Raw genomic sequence first — 22162 nt, forward strand, 5'->3', positions numbered from 1 at the left:
GCCAGTGTGGAACTTTTGGTTCCAGTATATTCTTGTATCTCTCCCAAACCTCTATTAGTGAACCCCTGAAGATGTGGTTTCCAAATCCTTTATGAACCCTTTTTTTATCACACCAAAGATACGCGTGCCACCCAAATCTGTTATCAAATCCTTCAAGATCTAATAATTCATTATTTTCTAATAATTCATTATTTTCTAACTTTATCCATTCTTTTAACCAGCACAGACAGGCTGCTTCATAGTATAGTCTCATGTCTGGCAGGGCGAAGCCTCCTCTTTCTTTTACATCCGTCAGTAATTTAAATTTTATTCTAGGCTTCTTCCCCTGCCAGATATACCTTGAAATCACTTTTTGCCATTCTTTAAAAATTCCTGTACCCTTTAATATGGGTAAGGTCTGAAATAGGAATAACATCTTTGGTAGCACCGTCATTTTTATTGTGGAAATTCTTCCCCAAAATGATAATTTCATTCTGGCCCACGCCTCCAGATCCTTCTTTATTCCCTTCCATACCGGGATGTAATTATTTTTTTAATTATTTTGTTTAAGCCATAGTTTAACAAACAATGAATTTGTTTTTTGAAGGTTAACTGCTTTTAAATAGTACTGTTTTGTACTGACATGTTTTCTGCCCTGGGCACCAGTGGAAGAAGGGCAGGATATAAATTTAATAAAATAATATAAATATAAGTAAATAATTAAAAAGTTAACAAACACAGACAATCAAACATACTACTGTTGTTACTTCAAAGTTCAGTTTGTTTTGTTTGCTCTTGCCTCATGTTTATTGTAGTTTGGTGAGCTTCTGGAATGGGATGATCAAACAAACTATGGTTAAGACAGGGTACTGGATTCATATGTAACACCAAGCCATAGCTAAAACAAACTTATGTTTGTAAGCCATCAACCAGCTGTAGCTTCAGATTGTGGTTTGTTGGCAGTTAACAAAACTAGTTAAGCTGCTGGGCAGGGTTCACACATAATGGTAAGTCACGGTTTAATAAGCCATGGTTTAATGTTTTGTGTGAACCAGAGTCTTGGCTCACATGCTCCTCCCTTGTCCCTCAACACAACTGCAAGGAGTTCTAAAACTTTTGCTTCCATTCTTGCTTAACCACAACTTGTCCTGTCATCTGAATTAACAAAGTGTGGTTAACCGTAACTATGGTTTGTTTGAAAGAAGATTCAAATCAAACATTGTTAACATTAATCAAAATGTGTTAATTCAGAGGATGGGACAAGCTGTGGTTATGTAAAAGTGGAAGTGGTGGCTTGCAAATTCTTCTGCATGGCCATGGCAGTGCAGGGCAGGGAGCATGTGAAACGGAGACTTACTGCAGTTCATTCTCATAATCCTAAAACTATGTCCAGGGTGCAGTGGTGTAGCTAGTTGCTCGGGTGCCCGGGGTGTCGCGTGAGCCCTGCGCCCAGTGGGCCAGTGGTCCACTGGGCGGGGCGAGCTGGGGCAGAGCATGCTATGCGGAGCCTCCAAGGAGTTCGCCCACAGCCTCCCCTTAAGCTGTAGGGCGGCTGAGGAGGAGGCAGCGGGCAGACGCAAGTCCTACACTGCCATTTTGGGCAGTGTGGAGCATGCAGGCACCTGAGCCACCACGTCACTTCCAGGAGAGACACATAGCTCGGGTGCGCTGCAGGCCCTGGTAAGTGATGTCACCCACAGTGTGGTGCCCAGTGTGCCCTGCCCCCCCCCAGCTACGCCTCTGGTTCAGGGAAACCCAGATTGGGCACCCCAGAAGTTGGGAGACTCACATAACTCTCAATTGACTCACTTCCTCTTTACCTGGACTCAGCATCATAACTGCAACCCCACTGCAATAGTTCTCCCTCTTCCACACTCGTTCTTCACAAACATTCCTTCTCTCTCAAGCAAATATTATTTCTGGACAAATACAGTGTGAATCAGCCCCTTTTGTTTTGCAGGCCTAGCTTGTCAGGCTGCTGTTTAATGACCCTCGTGCTGTGTACTGTAGGCTGTTCATTAACCTCTAGCCACAGATGGTGAGGAGCTGGCACTGAGCCACTGGGAACAGTTTGCCAGCGCTAACCAGGAGCTGCCAGTGACCTTTACACGGGGATGACTATGCCTACCACAGGGAATCAAGGAGATGGAGAATTTGGTGTGACCATTTAAGGAATGCCTCCTCCTAATAGGGGTAGTATCAGGGCCTAAGTGGACTTGTGCCTTTGCTTTTAAGGTGCAGGTTTTTAGAAATGAAAATAGCACCAGCTTAACAGAGTGGATAATTTTTTTAATTGCAGCAGGCTTGAAGAGGCTATTTAACCCTCTTCCTCACTTGCTGCAGCCCTGAGAAAAAGCCTTTCTCTGAAGCCACTATTTGCACCAGGCCTCTCCATGTCTGCTGCAATTCCAGAAACTCCCCCAGGCTAATGCAATCGGTGTTTCCAAAACTCTGCAATCCTGATAATCATCACCCACCCCATGATGCAATTTGCATTTTAAGAAACATTAAATGCCAATATGCTTTTAGCATTAACCACATCCAAACCATACATTTAAAGCACATGACCTCTCTGCAAGAATTTTGGAAACTAGATTCTTCCTCATAAATCCACAGTTCCCATGATTCTTTGGAGAAAGTAATGTGCTTTAAATGTAAGCTGGATGTGCTTTAAATGTATCGTGTGGATCTGCCAATCATACCTAGTTTGGCCCTTGGCATCTTAATATTATGCTATTGCAATGTATATAGCAGAGGTATTAAAACCATGACCCATGGGCTACATATGTTCTTTGTAGGCCAAGCCATACATTTGCATCATGTAAATGGATTCCACACAAAATTATTTCCTACAAATGCAGTGCTGGTGATGACAGGTGCAGCAGCAAAGGACTCAGGTGTGAAATGTTATTTTGATAGCCCTCTGAACTCTCCACCCAGGTAATGGAATCAAACAAATTGGTTATTAATTAGTAGAGGGGATTAAATAATGACTGCTGCTGTGAGTCACAAGAGAGTACACAGACACACAAGGAGTGTCATTCAGTAAACACACTTGGGGAAACCTAATGGTAATACACACGCATATACTTGAGTCATAGCAGAATCACGATCGTTTACCTGGGGTGCAATATATGTGGAACTGGGAAAGAGACAAAGAGTATATGTTCCTTCCTCATTAGCACATGAGAGCATTATTTTGGTTTCTCAGCCTCTGGTGCTATTCATCTTAAAGCATTATTTTGTTAATTACAAACGCTTCCCCAACATTATAGGCATGTCCAGCAAGTTTACCATTGTGTGGTACTTCCCAAATATTTGAATTTGGACCCACCTATAGACATCATCTTCCCTCTGAGCCTTGCCCCCCACAACTTTTGGTAGGCAGCCATGTATTTAGTGTGTGATCACACAAAATCTTCACAAACTAGTCACTGCTGCTGGGTGTAAGAATCTGATGACTGGGGCACTAAATCAATTCTGGCATTAGAAGGCAGCTAAAACAGACTTCCTCTTTAAGCCAGCCTCTGAAGGAGACAGAAGCGGGGAGGAGCTGCTGTGGCCAAATATATTTGGCCTGACATTGTGCAACTTCCATGATAACAGGAATTTTATTGGCTGCTACCGTAAAGCTCTACTGCTGAGAAAGGAGAGCTTTGCCTGCTGCAGGCTCTTCTGCCTCCCTTGAGCTTCAAACCCATCCTGGAATGCACTCCTCGCAGTGTCCCATGCAACAGTCTGAGAATTATTTAAATGCTCTATATATGGGAGAGGAGCTTTATTTATTTAAATTTATACACTGCTCAATTGGGGGGAAAATCCTCAAAGCAGTTTAAAAAAGATAAAATGGTAGAATTAATAAAAAATGTACACCCTTACTTTAAAACATAAAAATACTAAACGGATTAAAATTACCTTAGACTTTAGTCTAATTCCAGACACAGGCAAGATGCCTAAACCTAAAACATCCCCTACAGATGCTTACATAAAAAGGTAAAGGTAAAGGTACCCCTGCCCGTACGGGCCAGTCTTGACAGACTCTGGGGTTGTGCGCCCATCTCACTTAAGAGGCCAGGGGCCAGCGCTGTCCGGAGACACTTCCGGGTCACGTGGCCAGCGTGACATCGCTGCTCTGGCGAGCCAGAGCCGCACACGGAAACGCCGTTTACCTTCCCGCTGGTAAGCGGTCCTTATTTATCTACTTGCACCCGGAGGTGCTTTCGAACTGCTAGGTTGGCAGGCGCTGGGACCGAGCAGCGGGAGCGCACCCCGCCGCAGGGATTTGAACCGCCGACCTTTCGATCGGCAAGTCCTAGGCGCTGAGGCTTTAACCCACAGCACCACCTGCGTCCCTTACAGATGCTTACATAAGTTTAACTTATTAAGATGATCCTATCTAAGCATTCTTATGAAGAATAAATCGTACTGAAGTTAAGGAGAATTAGTCCACAGTTTATACTCAGGACTGAGATGTAAAACTGCTGCTATTATATGTTCTTACATTGCCTTGGAAAACACTTATTCTCCACTTTTCCCCATTGTGGGTTCTTAGACTCCAGGGCTATATAGTGCTGTTGATACATTGCTTTACTGCACACAGCTGATGGAATTAAATGGGGCACTATATGGCATCTAATAGAGTACTATTTCCTTATAAAACCCAGCAATGTCAGTCCTAATGGGCAAGTTCCTTCTAAATGTGCACTTCGATATGTCCCACTACAGCAAAGTCTTGCTACTGCCTCTTTAATTAGTAGCTCCTCTATTTTCTCTTTCTTTTAATGTGGCTTCTGCCCCTTTAATTAGCTATTTCCAGAGTACAGTGGAGTAGCTTTAATCACTGGATATCTTTTTGCAGTCAGAGCAATTGTTTGTTTGTTTGTTTGTTTTATTAGGCACATTTTTGCAATTTCACTCTTAAAAATAAAATGAATTAGAACAATTATGCATATCTGCAAAAAGGAAACCAGTCATTAATACACACACTCCATGGAGCAGGAGCTAACTAATTACAGCCAATCCAGGGATGCCATGGGGACAGAAGTGAAGGAACTAATTACAGGGGCACTAGCAGCTTTAAATGAAAGAGGCAAGGATGAAGCTAGCACAAATCATTTATGAAAAAAGGCAGAAAAACAAGAGAAAACATTAGAATGTGGTAGGCTGGATTCTCTGTAAAATGGTGAGTGAATGAATGCTGGATTATTATGGGAAACACAGCTAATATGGAAGCAACGGCTGCACATGGCTCGGTTCAAGACTGCTATTTCACTTTTCTGCAGAAAGCCCCCAAATTAGCAGGGCCCAAAGATACATCCCAAATACATTTTTAAGGTTAAATTGTGAAAAGGCAATGCATTTTATAAATATGTGTTGTGGTTATTGTCGGTATCATTTCGTATCTCCTAATAACAATAGTAATGCTATCAGAACAAAATAAACAAGGCATTCATTTTAGAAGCAAATAAGCTTGTGCTTTTGACATGCATACCTAGTTCTTAGGATTGTTTAATTGTTCAGAACAATAGTCAAGCAGTTGTACAGAGGCAGAAAGCTGGCCAGAGATATGAGTGCTCCCAAGGCATAATCGCTTGTGTGGTCGAGGGTGGGGGTTCCTCTCCTGCCTAAATGGTGTTCTTGTTTGGCTGGTTTGCTTGAGCGATTTGAAGTACATACAGGCGAAGGATGCCATTTCACTCATGGTGAGCCATTCCTAACTTATATTTGAGGTTGAAGAGGCTGGGTTTTGTTCATTCCAGCTGCAATGATTATATTATTCTTTGAAGTTGCAGACCTATCCCACTTACCTAGGAGGAAGCCTCACTGAAATCAATGGAACTTGATTCTGAGTAGGCATGTATAGGAAGTTTTTTTAAAAAACACCAACCCCAACACATTCCCTTATTATTTTCCTCCTCAAGCAACATGCGTCCTTTTACCTTTTGCCATACATCACCCAGTCTGTGTGTGTTGCTGTCTTCTGAATTGTCTTCAGTTAGTACCGTATGTCTTCTCTTCAAAATGTGCTGCAGCAGTAAAGGTCAAATTTATACAACACATCCTCACCTCTCCCAGTGCATATATTGCCCTATCCCAGCTGAGCTGGCCTTAAGCCTTTCTATTTATGCTTGCTGAGAACAAGCCCTGTTGGCAACAATTAAACTCGAATAAGTTACACCAGTGTAAAGGACAAAAAAAAAAAAAATAAAAATCCCCAGGGAATGTTATGGGCAGAGAATTGGCATGTTGGGGCTGGAAGGGATAGTGGGGCAAGAAAGTGAGTAGACAGAAGGTCCCCCCCCCCCGAGGAGTTTTCCCCACCCCAAACACACACATTGAGGACACCTAGCCCAAGAGACCCCCAGAACTTGGAGCCAGCACTACACTAATTTGAAACAAGCTGTTGAACTAGAATTTTATTCAGCAAGTCTGCGCTTGGGCTTTTATGATCGAGATGCAGCAGTAAGTCCCTGTTTGTTGGCGTTGCACTACTGATTCATATTCAGAGTATAATTAGCCGCTCTGTCATACACACCCCTACACACACATAGTGTCTGGGACAGTTTTTGGCAAATGGACTCTGTTTTCCCTTCAAGGTCTGGCAAGTTCCCATTTAAAGAAGGAATGCAGAGTTCCTTTTCCCTCTGATATTTAAGCAGGAATTAATGCTGAGAGGAGAGGCGGACCTGGTAAGGGTGATACTGTAGAGCAAATAGCTAGAATCAACATTTTGGCCCAATAAACAATAAGTCTAAGGCTGTGTACACACTATACCTCTAAAATACATTTGAAGCACATTTATGCCTTCAATGAATTCTGGGCACTGTAGTTTGCTAAAGGGTGCTGGGAAACTGTAACTCTGTGAGTGGTAGACTACAGTGTACAGTGCCCATAATTATTTTGAAGAAAATAATGTGCTTTAAAGGCAGTGCTCTCCCCCCCAAAAAAATAATGTTTAGGGGTACTCTCATTTTCCTACTCATATTGAAATACTGCCCCTCAATGAAGCCAAACTTAGATTCACAAAATGTTTAGGGGGTATGCGTACCCCTGCGTACCCCCAGAAAAAAGCACTGTTTAAAGGTATAATGTGAATACAACCTAAAGCACATTGAGAAGGTTTAGATGCTGAACTGGTATATGGAGCCCACGGGAGAAATAATCCTGGGTGACTTGAGGAAAGGGGCTAATCAAGAGGGGATAGCTGCCAACCTGTACTTCTACAGTACAGCTCAAAGTCACAGCCTCTCTGGAGGTCTATCTCAGGTGTAGGGGTTGTTTGTAACATATCACTTTTATTGACCTAGGTAAAGGCAGCTCTGTTTCAAGAAGCAGGCAAGTGCACAGAGTGGACTTCAGCAGGAAGCTTCTAACTGTCTTTGTTTATTGATGCACACAGTGTATTTATACTATAGACAGAGCCTGGGTTACTCCCAAATTGGAGAAGTTGTGTACAGGAGATGTGAGGGGTGGGGGCTTACCAAAGGGTATTGTGGAGGACAGAGAAAGGAGTTAAGGGTTGAAAACTAACAAAAACCACTGTGCAAAGGCAAAAAGGCTCCTGCATACACAGAAGTGACCCAGCTGGAGAGAGTGTCCCCTGGGAGCTTGCACTGAATTTGGATTGAAGATAAAAAGAGGCTTTCAAATAATCCAAAGTGTGACATTCTAAAATAGCTTCCCTAGCAAAGTTGTGAGAACAAAGGATCTAATTCATTTGAAAACTCAGCAGGGTGTATTTGAAAAATATTCCATGTGAGGTCTATCTGATGCTTCCACATTTTTTCCTGGTGCTTTCTTATTTACTCCCTGAAGTTTTAAAATATACACCTCTGCCATACATGTCTGCGAATTGTAGAACTCACAACCAGCATAGCTGAAGCACCCAGCTTATGAACACTCAGCTTTTGGATGTGGTTTGACAGATCGCAGGATTTCTCCAAGTGGTGTTTAAAAATAAAAACCTGCAGGAGTAAAATGGACTAATTTGGACTATTAGTAACATTATTATAGTTATTAATTTCATTTAAGAATTGCTTACTATGAGGCATTCTGAATCAATATAAAATAGAATAGCAGCCATATATAAAAAATTGTATATATAAAAACCATTTAAATAAAACAATTATATATATACAAAACCAGTTTAAAACAACAAGAGAACATACATAAAATCAATTCAAATCCAAGACAGATACCCGGAGCTTTTTTTTCTGGGGGTACGCAGGGGTACGCATACCCCTAAACATTTTGTGAATCTTCATACTTTTGTCCATTTACTGTACTGTATTTATTTTTCCTGATTTGAACTATAATGGTGATTTTCTTGAGTCAAAATGAGAGTACCCCTAAACATTTTTGTAGAAAAAAAGCACTTCAGATATCAATGGGGATGAATATTTTAGAAGGCTTGTTGAAGGAGGAATTTGAAGCTACATGTCACAGAAGCGCATCTCTCTCTGTTAAAAATAAGAGCACAGATAAAGACACTTCTCCCACCCCCTTCCCCACAGAGAGGGTAGCGCCAATGTATTTTGTGGGGGTGGGTGTTGGCTGGATTACACCTAGCATTAGTAAAACATGGATAGCAGGTGGGGGACCTCAGGCTTGGGGCTGAATGCAGGATTCTCCTTAAGCCAAAGCTCCTCCTCAGCCACACCTCCATTATCCAGGCCACATCCCTCATTGGTGCTGCTTTGCAATCTCTTTTGAGGGTTTGCCTGGCTGGAATGTGCGTTCGAAGTCTCTTCATGCCTCTTACTTATCTGGATGGAGACTAGCGAGGGGTGTGTGTGTGTATAAAAACAAGCCTAGTGTACAAAGCTAAAAATTACATTAATTGCCCCACCCACTTTTGTCTGTCACCACATGGTCCCTGGAAGGTTGCCCAGAAGGGAATGAGGCCCTCAGGTGAACATGGTTTGCCACCCTGACTTAACACTAAGTATGCACTTTAAATTTGTTTTAATATATACAGTATACAGTTATGCTCCTTGGTTTAAGAGAACACCAGAAACTTATTAGCATGGCCGGAAAAGAAATGAAAGCATTGAGGCAGTAGTGGGTGTGGAAAGGAGAAGAGCAGAAATTGATGGTTGATCCTCCCACCCCAAAACACCAAAGCAAATTTTCTGTAAACCCCCGAGCGGAACAATTTGGAGCCCAATTTCCTCAACTTTTTGGATTATCTCCATATTGGACAAAGTCAAATTTACAGGGGAAAGCATAGATTTTTGTGTTATTTGACTGCACAAATTAAGCAACCACACAGTAAATTCTGTGTATACAAGCCCTTAGTCTCTCTGTGGAACACAATACTTACACATGCTACTGAGAGAGAAAGACAGGACAAATACATCCACTCTCCACCCCAACAATGAGATGTGATTGCATATGTGAATACATTTTGGCAAAAGTTACGTCTGCTCAGCAAAGGATGCATCCCACAGCTCAGCATGTGAGAGTCTGTGTTCTGGCAGAGGGAATGTGATCACCAGCAATGGTTCTTTCTTGTGGTGAGTGCTGCTCTCTTCTGGTGAGGGTGCATATATGCACTGTCTGTCTCTATTTGCATAAAATTGTCCAGGAAGTTATTGTGATTTTTCTATCTCTGCAGTTTCTTTCTCCAGGCAGGAAGGAAAAGATTCTGCTAAAAGCTTACTGAGCATGTAACCTGACACAGAATGTTCCCTGGATAGTGTGGTACCTGCAATGAGCATGTGGGTCTTTCTGTCTGTCTGTCTGTCTGTCTGTCTGTCTGTCTATCCATCATGGGTACAGTGAAGAAGTATGAGCAAAGGGAAATAATTATTGTGCATCAGATTGGTTTTACTCATATGTACAACTAAATACCATTTGCGGTAAGCAAATGCTACTTTCAGTATTGATATCAACATATGGAACCCACATTGATAGGGTAGCCATCATGGGAACCAACTCCTAGGGGTTGAGGTCTCTTCGTGCCCCCCTAAAATATTTCAGGGGCTCCCTGCCAAGTTGATGGGCATTGCCATTCAAATGGTGTGTGTGTCTCATGTCTTGTGATTGATTATGTGGGGAGGGGCTTACCCGGACCCCCCTATTTTATTCAAGTTGGCACTCCTGGTGGCTGTGTGTCCTATTTTACAGAGGATGCTCCTCTATTTCCCACCCTGCACTTTTATTTACACCTGGAAAAGAACTGGCAGTCAGTAAAGTTGGAATAAAATCAGAGTGACATGATACGCCATTGAACTGACTCTCATAAAAAGCCTCATAACTTCAGTTTGAACCAGCTGCATTTTTGGGATGCTTTTTGAAAGGGATGTGTTACCCTGACTAGTTTTGCTTTTTCCAGAAATCAGTGCAACTGGCATGATAACAGCTGGGTAAAAGTAGTCCTGGCCACAACAGCCATTCAGTAACCTAAAGCACTGGATCCAGGAGTGCCCAATTGCAGAAGTCGGCTGCAAATTACTGCATAGACTCTGTGAGGCGTCTGCCCTCCTCCCCTCTCTCAGTTAACCACTGTCTCTTCAAATTATTGCATAGATTTTCCAGGGGGTCTGTCCTCCTCCCTTGGATTTTTCTCCTCCTTTGATGGACTACAGCTCTCATCACATCCTTTGCCTTTAACACAGATACTGGGGAATAAATTTTTTTGTCTGTTTAAATCAGACTGGATGTGTTTGATTTGTAGCTATTCTATGGAAATACCACTAAGATCACTTGTGGGAATAAATATTGTACTAAAATTCCTAACTTTTTTAAAAAAGGAAAACCGTTATGGCGATCATCCAGTTTAAGAATTTATGCAGCGTGCCTTAAGGGGAGGACGGAAAACATGCTGTAAGATGTTACAGGCGCAGTAGCATTCCCTGCTTTTACCTATATTGTAAAATGTAGCTTCAACATACAGGCAGTCTTACTTTTTAGTAGCGATGCTCTGACATCGACTGAGGGGCGATGCCTCTGTTTGCAATGTTTGTATAGTGAAAATCGCATCAGAATTTGACGCAAACAAAGCAATCGCCATCTGCATTCTACTTTAGTGATATTAGTTTTACGGCTACTCTCCACCCTGTACTTTATCGTCAAAATTTTAGAAAGTTTTTTCCACTTCAAGCGGGGAAACGGAACCAGCAAGTTCGAACTCTTGACGCTAGCCGAGCCACAATTGGTGTTGCACGTTCGGACCCAAGTGGGAAACGATTCTCGGATAAACGGGGACCGGAAGTACTGGGATTCCCGTATCGGCGCTGCACAACCGGTGTCCGCTGCTGCTGGTTTAGGGTTGGTAGCGCGTGAAAGGAAAGCGTGAGGTACGGGGGAAGGGAAATGGGAATGTGCGTGGGGGATACGCTGGGAGTTGGGACTGAGTAAGAAACCGTGAAGAGCGGGAAACTTGAGGCGCGCGGAGTTGATATATACGGTTTGGGGAGCCTGGGGACATTTGAGCGGGCTGCAGCGTATATGGAGGAGAGCTGGGGGATGTATCTTTCATTAGTATCCGGTGTCTTTTCCCTTGGGGCTCCGGAACTCCAGAGCTACCATTGGAAAAAGTCCACGCCAAAACATCATGAAAAACATATATTTGTCGAAATGTAACGCTATCTCAATACTATTCCAGAAATATTGTTCCATTCATAATGCAACAATTCAGGCCGAAGATTGAACTCCCGAATTCCAACTAAGGCTGCCGTCCCAGCCCCACATGCTTGGGAGTAAGCTCCATTGAGTTTAGGAGGACTTCTGTCTGGGTAGACATACAGTGGTACCTCGGGTTACATACGCTTCAGGTTACATACACTTCAGGTTACAGACTCCGCTAACCCAGAAATATTATCTCAGGTTAAGAACTTTGCTTCAGGATGAGAACAGAAATCGTGCTCCGGTGGCGCGGCAGCAGCAAGAGGCCCCATTAGCTAAAGTGGTGCTTCAGGTTAAGAACAGTTTCAGGTTAAGAACGGACCTCCGGAACGAATTAAGTACTTAACCCAAGGTACCACTGTAGTTAGGAATGCACTTGACGTTCTTATCAGGGAGCAGCGGGGCAATCTAAACTGCAGCCAGGCAGTAGTGGGAGAGGGCAGATGGGCAGAGACACTGCCTCCTCTGCAGCCCCGTTGTTCACAGTGGCTTGGGCAGAAGACAAGAGGGCAGGCAGAAACCTGCTCTGGGAACTGCTATAGCTTTTAGGTCCAATATCATCAAGTGACTGCAGGAGTGGACAAAGCAGCAAATAAAGTCTGTGTTATTGTGTGGGATATCTTTAGGCCCGTTTTTAATAACGGGGATTAAGTTTGTGCACGTATATTTCAGTGGCCCACTTTGCACATCTCATTATACCATAGCTTACAACAAGTAATGGTTTAATGTGAATGAGCGGCATCCTGGTGCAAATGGACAAAAGTTCCCATAGCACTCCTACCCCATTTCTACCAGTGCTGTGCTATGGATATGGCTCTACACAAAGCATAAGTGTACCTAAGAATTGTTGTGGTCACCCACTCATGTTTCGTTTGGAGAGGAACAAGCCACGAGCCCAGGTTTGGATCACATAACTAGCCAAACCCTGACTTGTTTTGTCTGCAGTGCAGCAGGAACAGAGTAGGAATGCTGTGAGAATGTTTGAGCACTTGTCATGGATGTAGCCAGGATTTTTGTGGTGGGGGGAGGCCTCAGCTATGTATTTTTACTGATTTAGAGGGGGCAGCTTACCCCCCTTGGTTACACCCTTGGCACTTGTTCACTTTAAACTATAGTTTGTTTTAAACTATAGTTTGTCACATTAAACCAATGTGACATGCAAACCAGGCCAGTATCCCCTTCCTAATGCTTGTCTACCTCCATATTTTAGGATAGTTGTTTATATAAACAGAATTGTTTTGTTATGATTTCTTATTCAACTTCTTTTTCTATTTTATGTCGTGTCTGGGCCTGGATACCATTATATATTGGACCGTGGATGCAAAGGAGCTCTTTTATTTAACTCTTACTAATCAAGTTTGACATCAGGCATGTGTGTAATCTACTAAAATTTATAAATTTTGGTTTGGCTAGATTACATAGATGTGACTATGTTCCCCCCCCCCCTCAGAGATTCAGGTTTTCAAATAATTCGTCTGCTGCTTTTGACATAGACTGTTAGGAGGGAATGGCAAGAAGATTGATTTGTAGATAGACTTGTAGTGATAGAGATAGCGAGGAGCAACCATAGTAGACACAGACACATAGCTGACACGAAACGTCCATCCCCTAGGGGAAGTCTAGAAACCATGTTCTAGGATTCTAAGTCTTTATCAGATGCTGCCTGTGCTTTTCACATAATGCCAAATATCAGGTTCTGCAGTTTGGTGGAAAACACCTGGGTGCATGGAATAAATAAAGCTCTGGTCATTAGTCCCATGGGTATAGAAGTTTCATGTGCCTGCCAAGACTGTTGCAGGTGCTTGTATTTTCTGTAAGTTAACTGTATGGAGAAGAGAAAATTAATTCCTAAGTAAGTAAGTAAGTAACAAGCAGTCTGTTGTATGTAGAGGGAATCAACAAATTTCGCAGCTAATTTTGTGAAGGCTAGTCTGTATCCTTTTGGTTTTCACTTAATTTTTAATTATGCCTTGCTTTTTATTTCAGGTGACAAAATGACTACAGGAGCTGATGTCCGGGATATATTGGAACTGGGGGGCACAGAATCTGAGAACATAGGAACTATTAATAAAAAAGATATCATCAATTCTGATAAGGTACAAAAGGGATGAGGAAAGGGGATAGGAGGAGGAGAAGCTTTGTGCTTGTAATTCTAAGCTATATGCATGCAACATGATCTTCTTCTTTTGGATCTTGCTAGCATGATTGCTGCATACTGCAATATTGTTTACCCTATTCTTGAACAAGTTGTGAGACTACATTCATCTTAAAAAATAGAAATAAAAGACCAGATTCTTTTTCTTTTTTGAAATATAACACATTTTTTCAGCATCCTCATTCTGTGCTGTCCCTATAGATCTGCATTTGAGTGTCTAAAGAAATTAATATCTCTGTACCTGCTGGTGAAAGCAATGTGGTATCACTTATTTCAATTTTGTTTCATCTATATACAGCATAAAGCTGGGATGCATAATTTGAATGTCCTTTTTGGGCATAAGAAAAATATCAATCCATTCTACTTTTGTTAATGATATTTACATTTTGAATAATATTCTTTACACTAGGATTTGCAGGGTCTCAGGAAACCTCTCAGGCTATATTCACTGAAGGGCTTCTCTCTTGCTTTTTGCTGCTTCCTGTTTATATTTGCAGCATTGTTTACATTGTTGAGTATAAAAGAGAATCACAACTGCAGCAGAATGACAGAAATGTGGAGGGATGGGAGAATTAGGGAAAGTTGGTTTGTCTGCGGAACTTTGGGAGGTCTGGTTGGCACTGCAGGTATTGTCTGTCATCAAATAGAAATTGTGCTATCCTCTTAATCCCCACCTCCAGAATGTTCCTGCATTTTGAGAACTATGAGTAAAGTAGGAAGTGAAGACTTTGCAGGGAAGCAAAATACAAACAACATCCTCTTGCTGCTCATGTGTTTTTGTACCGAGAGTTTAAGCTTGACTAAAGTTAGATCAATAAAGCTGGATTGTGATGTTTTGAGGCATTGCATAGGGGAGAACAGATGCAATCTGTCAGATGTAAAAATCAGAATAAACAGAGGCTGATGTTTATGCTCCCACATAATTTTGGTGTTAAGATTGCACAGCCTTTGATAAAAACCTTATTTTTCAGAAAAAATCCAAGAAGTCATCAGAGACCCTCACATTTAAGAGACCAGAAGGAATGCACCGGGAGGTCTATGCACTGCTGTACTCTGATAAAAAGTAAGTTTTGTTACCTGGATAGTTGGTGTTTTCCATAAACCAGCCTCTCGTCTCCTAGGTATTTGGCAGGTGAAAGCCTTGACAAGTCTGTTCTTGAAAATTTACTTTCTCCAGCTTTCGATAGTGTTTTTACCTTTAGCAAGCAGAGCTGCTACTAGCCAATGCACATCCAGGCTAAATAACGGGGGTGGGGGTGGGGACATTGCAGACTCTGTACCTCACTAGCCTATGTTCACGTAAGAGACTAATATAAATTATGATCCTCTTTGGTCTGTGGAGCTTTGGGTTGTGTGCTGAGTATGTAGGATCAATCTACAGTATACAGAATTGCCCTGGCTTTACACTGATCTTTCCTCAGAGCATTCCTCAGAGATCATAGAAGGGGATTAAATATGCAAAATGAGCCTCATGCAGACAGTAGGTTCCATTAATTTGTACCCTGTCTTTGTTTCAGGGATGCACCTCCCCTTCTTCCAAGTGACACAACGCAGGGCTACCGCACAGTTAAGGCAAAGCTGGGATCTAAGAAAGTGCGGCCTTGGAAGTGGATGCCTTTCACCAACCCTGCTAGGAAGGATGGGGCCATGTTTTACCACTGGAGGAGGGCAGCAGAAGAGGGCAAGGATTACCCTTTCGCCAGATTCAACAAAGTATGGAGGCTTGATCAGAGCTTGTATTAAGTATGAAGGCTTGAACAGGGCTTGTGAAATGGGAGTGGGTGGATAAATTTGTGCCAAAGTATCTCAAAGGATATCTCCAAATACCCTCTTTCTTTCACTTGCTATCTCTAGGGTTAATTCCCATATCAACTTCAGAAGTGTAAGACTGATTCTGGTATCACAGGACATTAAACTCTGCAGTATTCTTTAAATTTTTTAAATACTTGAGTCCTGTGGGGCATGTGCACTGTTGCTACTTATCAGTGTCCACACTGAAAGTCCTGATTTGGAAGGCATCTAAGTAACATTGGGTTGTGCCTCAAAGCCACAAGTTAAAGCTAGCATGGAAAAGTCACGAAAAGTTAGCAACTTTTCACTTAGGAGTGTGCAGGTGTGAACACACACACAAACACACAAAATTATGTGAGGTCAGATTGGACCAGGAGCATTGCAAACTTTATTATACTGTGACAACAGAAACTGAAATTCTTTTCAGTAGAGTTGGCACCCCCATGGTAGAGTTGAACATTTGTTGGATGCCTGAACAAGCTTTGCACGTCTGCTTTTTATACTTCTGATGTAGTGCCCCGAGTGGAGGTTGTGTTAGGAGAGAGGCACATTCCTCAGATGTGATAATCACGTGTACATCTTCCCCCTGTGTTATGTTGAAAGCAGAAAAAGTAGATTATCAACAGGGAACACATCTGTGGCAGTTCATATCTTTAGTCTAAGGAGATAGCATTGAGTAAAGGTGCAGTTGCCCCAAAGATTGAGGGGGCCCGCCATGTGTGACATCACACACGTAATGCATGTGCAATGTTGCATCGTCTGGAGGAGGCCGAGTGCTCTGAAGGAACCGGCCACTAAAGCTGTGCCACATTCGGCTGTGTGCTCAGCCTCCTCTGCCCCTTAAACATTGGGGGCCCAGGATTGAGTAACAGATAAAACTAATGGATGGAACTAGCGGCCCCCACTGTATCATTTGGGTGGCAGCGAAGATGGGATGTGGGAAATAAAGTTTACATTTTGAAGATACTTGTGATTGGGGCAACTGGATTTCTTTCCTGTGAAATCATGGGTTTGTTTTACCTCAAAGTAATCTTGCTAGATGAAACAATCCTGCATGACGGGGAGCATGTTGTGTGAGCAGTCTCAGTCTGTGCTTTCCTTCTGCAGACAGTGCAAATTCCAATTTACTCAGAACAGGAGTATCAGATGTACCTTCATGATGATGCTTGGACCAAAGCTGAAACAGACCACCTCTTTGACTTATCCAGACGGTTTGATCTTCGCTTTGTGGTCATTCATGACCGTTATGACCACCAGCAGTTCAAAGTAAGTGCCTGTCAGCTAATACAGTCTACAGTGAAGTTGCCATGGTGCAGTTTGTTGAATGAAACTTATTTCCAGTTTAAGGATCTGCAGACATGGACTATGCAGTGTGCTGGTTAAAATAATACATGCCTGTTAAAGGTTCCTGAATTCTCTTCCTGAAGTTTTGTGTGAAACATTATAAGCACCAGCTGTGTTGGGTAAGAGACTTACAAAAGCAAGGGAAAGCTGGGTTGTTAAGCTCTGAGGGGCATCTCAACAGTGTGTATTTGAAGGTGGGATGGCTAGGACAGAATAGGGATTCTGTTGGTGTACTACCCACCCTGTCACTCAACAGTCTCATTTCTAGCAGGGGTGTTGGACTCCTCTCAGCTTGTTGTGCTGGAGAACTTCAACATTTGTGCTGATGCCTTGTCAGAACTGGCTCAGGTTCTCATGGCTGCCATGACAACCATGAGTCTGTCCTAAGTAATCTGGCCCTACCCATGCTGCAGGGCACATTCTGGACTTGGTTTTCTGTGTTGGATCGGATTATGTTGATCTTAGCGTGGAGGAACTTTCTGTTAGTTCCACTGTCATGGACTCGCTGGAGCTCATAACTTTAGTGGGTGTGTGGATGTGATTAAGATGGTCCACCCTAGGAGGCAAGGTATCTGGAGTGTGTGTTGGCATCTTAGATCATGTATGAGACAGATTATCTAGATCTATTTCAATCTGGTTTCAGGCCTGGTTATGGGAGAGAGATGGCTTTGGTTGCCTTGGTGGATGACATGCCAGGAGTTGGACAGGGGGAGTGTGTCCCTTTTGGTTCTGCTGGACTTTTCAGTGGCTTTCAATACCAACCTGGGATGCCTTGTTGGAATGCAGCTTGGAGCCACTGTTTTACAATGGCTTTGTTTCTTCTTGGAGGGGTGAATCTAGAAGGTGATGCTGGAGGACTCCTGTTTGACACATTGGCTGTTGACCTTTGGGGACTCTCAAGGTTGTGTTCTGTCCCCCATGCTCTTTAACATTTACATGAAACTGCTGGGAGAGGTTGTCTGGAACGTTGAAGTTCAGTGTCACCAGTATGCTGTTGACGCCCTGCTCTATTTCTCCTTTCCACCTAAATTCAAGGAAGCTGTCTTGATTCTAAACCAGTGTCTGTCATCAGTGATGGACTGGATGAGAGTGAACAAATAGAAACTTAATCCACACAAAACAGAGATGCTCCTGGTCAGTCAAAAGGCTGTGCTGGATGGAGTTGTACTCTCCCTGTAGACACGTTTGCAGTTTGGGTGTGCTCCTTTATTCAGCCCTGGGCCCTCTGGTTGGGAGCCTCTCTTACTCCAGCAAATGAACAATCAGCAACCCCCTTTAAGCTCCCAGTAGCTCCTTTGAATCCTCACCCTTACTTGCCCAACACCTGATGTCATGTGCAAGGAGAAGAACTAAGTTGATTAAGCTAGAAAAATAATTGTAGGGTTTCTACTGCTGGGTAACTGATTAAGTGAGATGGAGAGTGTTAGTGAAGATGTTGCCATGGAATCAGGGGATATGGAACAGAGGATTTTGGAGAATGGCTATATTTTTAATAAAATTGTATTGGTGAGGGAAGATCCCAGAATATGCAGTCCTGTCTTGATTTGTGATTATTGAATGAAGAGCAACAAAGCCTTGTTTGTAGCATGGGACCACCGTCTTGTGATACCTAGGCCTGGATACTACTGCCCAGAAAGCAATAAAGTTATTGGATGCTGTGCAGATACTGGAAATAAATATAACTATTTCCTGTGATAGAGTTCACTCATTGGCACTGATTACAATCATTTTCCTAACATTTCTCTGATGCTTTGTTCATGTCGCATAACTTTAAGCTATTTTTTCATGGTGTTAGATTTCCTTAAGCTTGGTTGTATCCTTGTTTTCTCCTTAGAAGCGGTCGGTGGAAGATTTAAAGGAGCGCTACTATCACATCTGTGCCAAGCTGGCCAACATCCGTGCTACCCCAGGCACTGACTTGAAAATCCCTGTTTTTGATGCTGGCCATGAAAGGCGCCGGAAAGAACAGCTAGAGAGGCTATATAATCGGACACCAGAGCAGGTAATGTCAGGAAACGTTGCAAGGCAGCCTGGCCTCACATTATCTTACACTGGATCTGTAGCAATAGCTTGTCATTTCTGGGTACTCCCCAGTGCCCTTCAGGGCTGCTAATGTGACTCCTGTTGGAGGTAGTAGTAGGTGCACCTGCCATCCTTAAAGCGTGATTTATCAAGTAATGGGCATACACGTATTAAGTGATCAATGTGAATAATGGAATAACTACTAGAAAACAAAGTGTGTTAAAATACGTTTTATTTGATTTTTGTCTGAGAAGGATAGAAGCGTAGTGCTTGTCAAGTTCTATCTCTGGATTTCAGACAATGCATTTAGCATATTTTTCTTTTCAGTAATGCAGTGGTGTCCACACTTTTTTCAAAGAGGGCCAGATTTGATGAAGTGAAGGGCTGTGAGGGATTGAAGTTGTTGAGCTTTTTTAGGCGGACCGGATTAGGTCCCCGAAATGGATTTTGGACATGTTTGCACTTCTGTATGGGTACTTGCATTACCTGGAGAAAAACAGTTGCTTTCATGAAACACCCTGGACACACCATCATTTTGTAGCTTGTAGTTTGTATTTTGTAGCTCGTAGTTTGGTGGTGAAGGTGCTGGCAGCAACTGCCTGATCTGGTATTGGCTGAGAATGTTAATAAACATTCATATTTCTGAGGAAATGAAACAAAGTGAGCAGGAGTATCTGTGAGGGTATAACTAGGGCAGCCTGTGTGTTGAAAATGGGGGAAGGGGTCAAGAAAGGAAAGGAAGGGACTTGTAAATTATGTGTGGTGGAAGAAAGTGAGACTGTGAAGAGCCCTTATATAGGCAGGAGATACGAAAAGAGAGACAATGAGATAGTGACATTAACAACGTAGAATCTATATACTATAGCCTGCTATATACATAGTGAGAGCTTTGGAATCTGATTGGCTATGGAATCTAGTGTTTCACGGCTTCATGAGCCTTTAAAAATTGCTTGGGTGAGAACATTGTACTATTTGTTGCTGCTTTTGTCTCTCTAGTAGTATATTACTTGGCTCCCAGAAGACCACAGGGCAGGTGAAACCCAGGCCAGAAGCACATCTGTTGCCATTAAGTGGTCCCTTTGGATTGCTTTTCCAGTCATGTTTCCGTTTCACCTGTAGGTGGCAGAGGAGGAATATCTAATCCAGGAGCTGCGGAAAATCGAAGCCAGGAAGAAAGAGAGGGAGAAGCGAACACAAGACTTGCAGAAACTCATCACCGCCGCTGACACCACCACTGAACAAAGACGTGCAGAGCGCAAGGCACCCAAGAAGAAGCTGCCACAGAAGAAAGAGACGGAGAAGCCTGTAAATATCTTGTGCCTGCCCTCTTTGTTAGGGCTCTACCTTGCCATTTGTCTGCCACGGCTTGGGGCAGGGAGTGAGGGGTGGTTTGCCGGTCCTTGCCATATAAGCATTGTTTCTGTGTTTTTGTTTGTTTCTTTTTAGACCCTCATATCTCTTGGGGTGTGGAGACAAGTTGGGTTTCAATCATATTGCAAGCTGCAGAGGGATTTTGGTTAAGCTGGAAGGACTTGAAAGTGCTGCACTAGGAAGGAGAGAAACTGGACTCATGCAAAGCCCTCTCAGAGACCAAGCAGTTCAGTGGTTAGTGAATACACAGCAAGGAACTTGCTCTTCTTTGTGCCATGCAGCATAGCAACACAAGGGGAGATTAGGGAAATTTGAAAGAAGCACATTTTTCAGCTGGTTTCTTCTAAAAAATTACAATTACAGGATGAGGTAGTGGTCAGACTCCCTTCTCGGGTTTCCCAGAGTTTCTGGGACTGGCATAATTGACAGGCTTGCAGAGGAATTGAAGCTCTTCCAATCTAGGGTTAAGCCAATATTTTTGAAATGTTAAAAGAGAATGATCTTTAGTTGATGTTCCTGCTCTATCCTAGAACAAGTGTTTTTATGCCTTCCTAAAACCTCAAGATGGTAGGTGTAAATGGATAACATAAGGAGCAGCATTGACATTCATTTATTTATAAAGCAAAAATTATATACAACCACACACAGAACACCAAGGTGGTGTACAAAAAATACCAATGTAAATGCAATGCCTCTTTGCTTCTACCTTTCCTATGTTCAGTTGTGAACTTCTCACTCATTCTATGAAATATTAGACCACAATATGATTTACATGTTGTGAGTGGTGGAACAACGGAATATCTTAATAATATATGAAATGTCTAGCACTGTGTTTTATTTAGAATACACTGTGGAATTACCGCACTGACTCCATGCAGTTTCTGGGGAGAGGACTCTGCCTTTCAGATGGCTGTAAGGAGTGAGATGAGTAGGAAGAAGCCACTACACATTTAAAAAAGAAAAGGAAAAAAAGTTTGCACCACTTTGTGTCACTACAGGCTTACTGCTTGTTAGGACTGCTCTGCTGACTTGGGTTGGGCTGCCCTGAAAGTTTGTGGTTTCAGTTTCCCTTTGCCTCTTCGTCAGCCAGATTGTTCCATGCCATGCAGCATGTGGAATCAAATAGCCACTCAAAATGCTTGAGGCATGTTTGGCTGTCTCCCCCAGTATTGCCTGGGGCCCTTGTGCCTGCCTATAGGTAAGCACCTCAGGGCTCCTGAAGGCAGCTTCTGTTGTTGCACTAGTGGTGTTTCAACCATGACAGAGTCCATTAGGAGTCAATTACCAACTGTAGCAGGGAAACGTGTGTGTGTGTGTTTTTGAAAAAAAAAAAGCATTTTAACTAAGAATTTGAATTGAGGGCTGTATCAGCATCATCTCAACAAAGGGAAGTCATTTACCAAAGAGTCAATTGAGGTTGAAGCATTTACAGCTCATGCTGGCGTGTGAGGGATAGCAACCTGTTTAATTGCTCTGATGTGAGGTGAAGACAGACTGTGCAGTGTGGGAGGGAGTTAGTGTGTCCCTCATTTTCATTAGGGTTTAGGCAGATAATTGTCAAGGTAAGATGGCAGGGGCATGCACAAAACTGCTCCAGGATTCTCTTGAACAGAATAACATGGAGAAGTTTGGTTGCATCAGTGCCTTTAGTATGGAGCGGAGTCTGCAGGTCCCAGGATGCATTGCTGCTGATCCAGTCGGTGTAGAGTTTATCTGTACCCCCTCCTGCTGCCATCACGGTAGTCCATCTTTCTTGCTTTGGCTTCAGGTCACCCTAGGCACTAGGTTAAATTTATTAACTAGGGACTGCAATAAAGTGTTCTTTAATACTGTGTGTGTCAGGCTAAAGAGCCCCCACAACAGATTTTGACT

General features: G+C 42.8%; 1 protein-coding gene across 2 annotated transcripts in view; it reads left to right on the plus strand.

The window, feature by feature from the left end:
- The first annotated feature begins 11084 nt into the window (after positions 1-11084).
- The window catches only part of DMAP1 (DNA methyltransferase 1 associated protein 1), a 34894-nt gene continuing 23816 nt past the window's right edge, over positions 11085-22162 (plus strand). The window contains exons 1-7 of one of the 2 annotated variants that reach the window (XM_079980421.1): positions 11085-11279; positions 13594-13703; positions 14734-14825; positions 15280-15475; positions 16661-16819; positions 18732-18899; positions 20039-20224. In XM_079980421.1, the coding sequence (XP_079836547.1) occupies positions 13602-13703; positions 14734-14825; positions 15280-15475; positions 16661-16819; positions 18732-18899; positions 20039-20224 (903 nt within the window). In that variant the 5' untranslated portion in view covers positions 11085-11279; positions 13594-13601. The remainder of the gene's footprint in view (positions 11280-13593; positions 13704-14733; positions 14826-15279; positions 15476-16660; positions 16820-18731; positions 18900-20038; positions 20225-22162) is intronic. The other variant, XM_079980422.1, reaches the window with a different exon arrangement.

This window comes from Podarcis cretensis (assembly GCF_951804945.1).
Source record: "Podarcis cretensis genome assembly, chromosome: 6".
NCBI classification, from domain to species: Eukaryota; Metazoa; Chordata; class Lepidosauria; order Squamata; family Lacertidae; genus Podarcis; species Podarcis cretensis.